Source organism: Pleurodeles waltl, chromosome 3_1 (assembly GCF_031143425.1).
Source record: "Pleurodeles waltl isolate 20211129_DDA chromosome 3_1, aPleWal1.hap1.20221129, whole genome shotgun sequence".
In the NCBI taxonomy this organism is placed as follows: domain Eukaryota; kingdom Metazoa; phylum Chordata; class Amphibia; order Caudata; family Salamandridae; genus Pleurodeles; species Pleurodeles waltl.
Window position 1 is genome coordinate 1,465,958,755 of NC_090440.1, and position 7,833 is coordinate 1,465,966,587.

A 7,833-nucleotide genomic window follows, 5' to 3' on the forward strand; every position below is an offset into this window, starting at 1 on the left:
CCTTGGTATACCACGTCAGGCTTCTGCTGTGCTGTTTGGAGTATGGCTTATTTTTCTGTAAAATAGTGAAATCTGGTTAGAATACCAGGTGCTGCATTTGGGTGGCCCGACACACCAGCGACCCTATGGATGCAAAATAGCATGGACGGAGGAGCATCCCTGTCTCCCTCTATTGATTAAATAAGGGCCGCTATGAATGCCATGATGTCCGTTCCCTCAGCTTCTCGCGTTATTCCTCGTATGCGAATGTTGTTTTGCTGCCCCCTGTTTTCAAGATCCTCCAGTTTGGCTTGGATTTCATGTCCTAGAAGGGTTGCTATTCGTTGCCACAGCAACTCATGGTCCTTTTACCTGCCATCAACAGTGCATTCCAAGTCATCTACTTGTTTGCCTATTTCAGTGATGTCCTTCCTGATGTCTTTGATACAGGTTTTCAGATCTTTGTGAGCCAATTTCTGTGCTGATTTCCTGGAGAAATTGCGCCAAGTAGTTTTATGTAATTGGGCAGCAGGTGGAGAAGCTTCAGATACCTCCTGTGTTGGATTTTTCTTGTTCTCTGCCATGCAGGTTTGGTCCAGAGTGATGGTAGTGGGACCTCATTGGTTGACTTGTTGTTGAAGGAAGGAAGATACTTGCCCAGTAGTGGGTCAGCACCTATCGCTGATCTGAGAGGGTCACGACTGGGATGCTATTAGAGTGCTATCCAAGTCTCAGGTAGTAGGGGAGATACGGGCCAAGTCGCAGTCGTGGCCACCAGGCAATCAGTTATCAGGGTACATGGGCCACCTGCCCTCAAAGTTGATTCCTGTGAAACCTCATGACAAGGCCACAGACTCTATCTATTGCAAATGGAGAGACAATAAAGAGGGTGTTGATTCCCAGAAGCGAGTTGTGCGGCAAAGGAGGCCTGCAGTGGCGCATGTTCTCAGTTAAGGGTGGTCGGGAAGGGCGCAGCAGGTGTGCTGTCAATCAATTTCAAAAGGACACCGCTGTTTTGCAGTGGGGTAGGGTGCAGTATGGTGCTTTGCAGCACTTGCTAGGAGTTTGCCTTATCCCCCCCTTCCACAGGGCCCAGGCGTGCATCACTCTCTGATCAGGGAGGTATCTCCGTCCCATTCCCCCCAATCAACTGTGCGTGAAGCACAACAGGGCAGGTGGGCAGAGGTTTAAGTTTTGTTAGCACATCACCTAATGAGGAGTGTTAATACTTTTTATAGTTTATTCACTGATGCTGCCAAGTTCCAGCTGGTGCTGCAGCAGGTGGCAATAAGAGAAGGAGAGGACAGTGTATTTGCAGAGGCCCTACAGGGGGTGCTGCAGGTTGAGTTAGGAGGAGGGGGGTCCAGTAGATGGGCACAGATCCTCTAATATATAGTCAAAAATCGTCCTTCCCCCTCACTGTGCAGACATCCAATATCCCTATTAAATAGTGTAGGGCAAAACACTGGCACGTCCTCAGTTATAGCCTCCCAGTCAAAGGGCACAAGTGTCACGTGTCAACACTCCAGGGATAATTGTGAAGCCAGGAGGTCCCAATCTACGCTGCACGCAATAGGTATGGGCGGTAGCAGCTTTTAGGTCCTCACCTCTGGATTACAAGGGATCCATTGTCACAAGAGCTCCCCTGATCAGGCTCCCCAGTGCCACCTGCTGCCAGAGTTCAGGGCTCTTGTCTGGGCAGGTGGGAACGAGGTAACCTTGCCTGGTGTCAGGCCCCGCCAGTGGTCAATCCCATAGTCCCTCCACCGTGTCTGGTGCAATCGGGTCATCCTCCAGCACTGCTGTGCTCGTCCTCTTTTACTCTCTCCAATCCAGTGGGATGCCCACAGCCTGATGCGCTCACTGGGCCCGGGTTCCTTCCCACTGCGGTGTCAATGGGGTTACTTGTTTTTGCGCCGCGGGTCCTATTGCAGAGATAGATCGTCGAGCACACTTACTCCACTGCTCCCGATCCTCCACTGCGAGGTGGGCGACACAACCAAGATGGTGGATCTGCCCGTGCAGGTCGGCCCTCACTGCCTTTTTATTTCGAAGGTCAGTTGTGGCTCTGTAGTTGCCCGGAGAGATGGAGCAATGCGACCTACTCCATTGCGTGGCAGGCCACTCCCCTTACCTTCCAGTTTAAAATTCCTTCACATTTACAGACTGTTTTGAAATTTTCATATGCACATTTTGCTTCTTTATTTATATACCCCTAATTAATCTTTTAATATTATTTAATTTTCTATGCAGTCAGAGACCCCTGAGTCTGCTTTGCAGACCCCCAGAGGTTCCCAGACCACAGGTTAGGAACCAGTGGTGTAAGTGAACAGTATCATGAGTCCTACAAGCTCAAAGTGTAGCTTAGTAGGGTGGTGCTTCTCCTGTCCCTTGTTGCACATTCACAAGTCACTGGGGGCATTGCAATAAGGTAAAACCTCCCCTAGTCCTGAAGGTTTTTTGAAGCTGGCTTGAAGTGGCATCTCAGAGGAACTGGTAATGCAGAGAGCAACAAGAGCACATGCTGGCTGGCCTAGTAGTGGTACATTGAGTTGGGTGAAGTTATAGTCTTAGTTGATATTCATACTTATATTGTTATGGTTTGAATAGCAGCTAACCACAAAGGAACCAAACAGGTGCCCAATGCCTTTGTTTTACCCACAAAGCATCGTAAAAAGCAAGCTAGTGATTCTAGAGTCTGGATAAAATTGTAGTAGAGCCACATAGCTCCAAGCCTAACTGTCAAACCAGTCTGCCAGGGTGCCTACTTTCCCAAAGTAGGACAGGGGACTTCCATTGGGATACTTGGGAGCAATTGAGTCATACGACTATGGAAAATCGCTGCTAGCTCTGACACACAGCTGGACCCTGAACCAGGGACATTCTTGTCACTCAGAATTTGGTGCATGGGTGAGAAGAGGAGTGTTGCTTGGTCCTGCATCGTTTGAGCTAGTTCCTAGAAAGACCGCTAGAGGCAGTTGGTGCCTGAAGATGTGAACTCCACAGGGATTGGTGCCTTTTGCATGTGCTTAGTCTTGTGCTTCAGGGAGAGGTGAGATCACAAAGAGAAACTGCGATGCAGGCATCTTTTGCTTCCTGGTTCCCTCACTAACATATCTGCTTTCTCCCCGACAGCAACTTGTTCAAAGTAAATGTAACTGCATGCGAGATGTCAAAAGGATTGTTGGCCTTCTCATATTGTGACTAGAGTAAAGAATGCTCATAAGACAGTTGAGCTCCACACTCTGGTGCACCCACTGGAATGACTTAAGGCAACCGACCGAATTCCTTGATTTGTGCCCATGAATAGCAGAGCATTTAACTTCTTGGTATAACACATCTAAACTACTGTCAAAAGAAGAGACTTTCTGGACTCCTCGGTCTCTGGCCATATAAGTGGTGTGATTCAAAAGAATACTGCAGCAGGGCATCCGAAGCATAGTACATTGTGTGGTGCTAATGGGCCCTGGCATCTTGTATACCTTCTTCTGAGTGGGGTTACCAAATCAGGCTGAAATACGTTTTCAGGTGCTGGGAGACGATGCCTACTTGACTGTGAAATTAAATGCCCCTCCAGTGTTTCGCAGGTACAGTCAGTGTGCCTTCTGCAGAGAAGGGAGAGAGGTTCTGGGTGAGGTGTTTAGCTGTCTCAATGCTCAATGACTTGATGAGCAGAGTGCCTGGCCTCACATCGATTATGGTCGAGGTTTCATTCCTCTTTTTGGGAGTTTGTGTTTTCTGTTGATGTAAGAAGGGAGTTCTTGCTCTGCATGCAAGCTAGATAGTTCTAGAAGGGCATTGTCTCTGGTAGCAAGTGGAGGGTTGTGGTGTAATATACACCAGAGGAGAGAGTGATAAAGCAAAAAATGGCCGGGACACTCCCATATAAAAGACACAGCTTGAGAGAAGCAACTTTTGATACACTAAGAGGTGGTAAAAATTAGTGGGTGGGGACTGTCACCAGGTATGGCACACAGCTATGCAGACTCTAATCTAACAGGTGTAGTAGCACTTTCTGGTCACAATGATCAATGACTGATGACTCGCATGTTGACAATAGGAGGAAAGCAGGACAATAGTATGTCTTGGTATTAGTGATTCATTTTTCTGTTAATTTTTATCTTTGTCCAAACTATGAATAGTGTTTTTTTTATGTTGTTCTCGTGACCAATGGTCTCTGTTCTCAACTTAGAACTTTCTGGTTTCTCTGTTCTCTTTAACCACCTTGAAAGCCTAGGGATGGGGGAAGGTTTGCGCTCTAACAGCCGCATATAACCTAAAAAGGTTTTGGAGATCATACTCTGTTCTTTGCTTGCAACATTTGTTGCTACGTATTGCAAACAGTAATGGAACGAGACAAATGGAATAATGGTTTATGGAATAAACAAAATGTAGTTAGGTCATGCTCCTGTTTCGGATATTTCTCGAAAGTTGGTGAAAAAGTAATTAAGGAATCTGGTATGTTATACTACGAAAAAATAATATAAAGGTCAAAGCAGGAAATACAAATTCAGAATTTGATTTAGGAAATTCATTTAATAATTGTACAGCAGAAGACTCCTAGGTTCAAAGCATCTACCGGTTATTCCATAAGTTATTTGGAGCGTTACCTCATCTGTGGAGAACAAGGAAATTCCACGAAATTATCCAGCTTTTTGGGACTTTGGAGCGCTTCAAACACCTAGTCATCATTCTGTTTGCTATAAGATGGGAAAGGAGAAGGTTTACTTTAAAAGTGTTGATGGGCCAAATTTGAAAACGCTTTGCCTCAGAGTCCTTCTCCCGCACTCCTAGCACATTCCCCTCACATTTCCCCCAGTGTGTGTACTCAATCTCTAATATGAGTAAATCTTCTTTGGCTTGCTCTGGTGAATAAAAACTGTCAGATTGTCAAAACTGGTACCCACAAAAAATACATTGATTCCCAATATCTAACAACCTGCCCTTTGGGTAAAACAATGGTTTATTTGTGTTACTGATGGTGATCACAAAGTCTATATGTATCTTTCCTCCATCTTTAAACGCCACCTACAGTTTCAAGCATTGCGCTACATATAAATCTGTTTAGTTGCTCATAGCTCTAATTTCTCTGGATCCTGTTTTTGTATATTTTGGATTCAAAATACTGCTGTCCTTTTTGACAGTTTTTCTTCAGCTCAGCATTCATCTAATGAAGCGATTGATTAATTCTTCCGTCATTCAGCAAATATGATTCATATTTTTAATGTACTTGATATAGCATCAGCCTAGTTTAATTTTTTTCAGACTGATCTTGATCATTATGTCTTTTACATGGAACAGTACCATAAATGGGGTCTAGTTGAGACTGGGTAACAAGAACCAGGAGCTAATGGGCATGGTGATAGGAAGCACCCTGTGTAGTTGTATTTTATATAGTTGTATTATGGCATCATGCAAAGGCAGGTAAATTTCCATATAATCTACTTGTTCTCAAACCCCGAGCCCAAATTAGAATTTAGGTGTCTTTAGGTCAGAATTTTAACCAATGTGACAGCACAGTGAACAAGAGTAAGGAGCTATGTTGCTTAATTATTAATTATGGTACTTCATACTAACCAATTACAAAAGTAAGATGATTTAGAAAATTCTAATTTCTCAAATTAGGGCCAATCACGTATTGTTTTTGTTCAGAAGCCTACTGTCCTATCTGAAGGTTGTGAGTTATCTTGTGTTAGGCAAATGTTTCATCAGATAGTTTGCAATCACAATTTAATTGTGAGATACAAGGCCAACTTTAATGAAAACGTTTGTTTCAGTTTTAGGAAAGGTTTTAGAAGTCACAGAGCTGCCAGAAGGAATATGCCGTGCAGATGCAGAAAAACTATTTGGTGAACTATTCAAATTGGGTGCCAAGATACGTTGGCTTCGAGACTCACAGTCACAGCAACCTCATCATCACTATTGTGGCAGTGGAGACAGCAATGCAAACACCGAACACTCCAAACCTTCTGCTGACTTTGCTTCCACGTACACAATTCTGGCAACTTTTCCAACAATATCGTCTGCACAAAATGCATTGAAGAAACAAAATAACTCCAAGTTCAGACTGAGAACGAGCAGGAAGCACTACGATTTTCATACTTTAGAAAGGGCCAGTTCTCAGTAGCATTCTGCATTGTTGGACATTCAGCCTGCTCCCATAACCCAATTTGGCTTCATGTTATTGGTTTTGTGACTTGAGATACAAAGCCTGTGGAGATATGTTATAATGTGACAGTATGTCCTCAGGAGAAAAAGAATAGATCAGTCATAACATGAAATAGAGTTTACCCAAGATGCCAGTTAAATCCGCACCAATGCAACATAATTTGATCAAGAGTGTCGTTAAATTGTGTCTTTTGTAATGGGTTTGTTTCATGTTCTAGAACTCTTGTATCTAATCCCAAACAATATTGTACAGCAATTTTTTAAGCAAAAAAACAGATGCCCGTACTCTCGTCTTTCTAATTGCGTCCCTATTTGCAGCCAGCACGTACCCATCCATTTCTTCAAGAACATTTTGGCAAAAAACTATTATTGCACTTCAATAAATTTAGATCAACTGCAAGCGTTTATAGGGTTTTCACGGTAAGATATTCCTCTTCCTTTCCTGTGAATCTCCTTTTGAAGGAGGGAAGGTTTAAAAAACAAAGTCACTGCGTTCTTTTAGTGAAATATATTTAGACTGTGTGAATGTTAATTGTAAATAAATTATGTTCCTACAAATTTTTTATCAAGCTATTTTTCGTGATAACATTTAGAGGGGAACAGGAATATGTCTTAGAAACCAAAGAAAACCTTAAACATTTTGGTACTAACAAAAACGCATTTCATTGCATATCAAACCTTAAATGTGTTATTGAGTTTATTGATTGTGCAAGTTTGCAGCCTCACAAAATGAAACTTTTCTCCCTTTTATTTATTCTTACAGGATAATGATTTCAGGTTAGTGCTGGAAACATTTTGGTTCTTTCCACATTTTTGCACCATTTTAGAGTGGTATCACTGGACACCAAAATATTAATTTATCACATGAACAGGATTTTTTTTCCAATTTGTGTAATTTGCAAGGCTGTACAATGTGTGTGACGAAGGCCTTTTCAGTAAAAAGAAATAAATGTTTACAAATCCATAATATTCAATAGTGCACTTTTTTAACCATACCAATCATACAGATCATTGACTATATTAGCAAAGCCCAGCTCAAGTGCATGGTGAATATATGTGGGCATCATCGGAATCAACAAAAAACGTCTGCACTATTCTGCTTAAAAAGAAAAATGTTCTTTCATGTACCACAGTGTCAATTCATACATTTCTGTATTTTTAAATTGTGTATTTATCTTCTTTCTATATGTGTACCTGCAGATGATGTCAGCTCTCTGTAAGTGTTCTCTCGCAGAAAGCATTCTCTTTGTTAGGTAAACTATTATTTGAGAAGTCATTAGGATGTGATTACAAGCAATATATGGTTTTGTAATAACCTGTTGGCATGTAACCTGAGGTTATTGGTAAATGGCTAGCTACACAGTGAAATTAATACATCTGCAAATTGTTTTTACTCAAGTCTACCCTCTCCCACACCCTGCCCAGAAACCAGAACTGCCTAAGTTTAACAGCAGGACAAATGCCAGTGCTTTAGATTTCTATGTTGTGAAAATTTCTAAATTATTTGAGAGAATCTTAAACTAATACAGATTGCTTTTTCTACAAATTGTGGTCTACTTCAATTTGTAATTTCTTTTGGTTTGCCTGGGTTAAATGTTTGTTTAGGTTTAGTATTGCGGACAAAATTGTAATCTTTTATGAAACTAGGCGAGGTGTCTGTCCTCTGCTGAATGTAGAAAATTCAAA

At 42.2% G+C, this 7,833-nt stretch overlaps 1 protein-coding gene across 8 annotated transcripts in view; it reads left to right on the forward strand.

Moving 5' to 3' along the window:
- The window catches only part of R3HDM1 (R3H domain containing 1), a 642,394-nt gene extending 635,280 nt beyond the window's left edge, over positions 1-7,114 (forward strand). For all 8 annotated transcript variants that reach the window (XM_069225061.1, XM_069225063.1, XM_069225066.1 and 5 more), the window contains one exon: positions 5,757-7,114. In XM_069225061.1, coding sequence (XP_069081162.1) covers positions 5,757-6,106 — 350 coding nt within the window. In that variant the 3' untranslated portion in view covers positions 6,107-7,114. The remainder of the gene's footprint in view (positions 1-5,756) is intronic.
- The last annotated feature ends 719 nt before the right edge of the window (positions 7,115-7,833 follow it).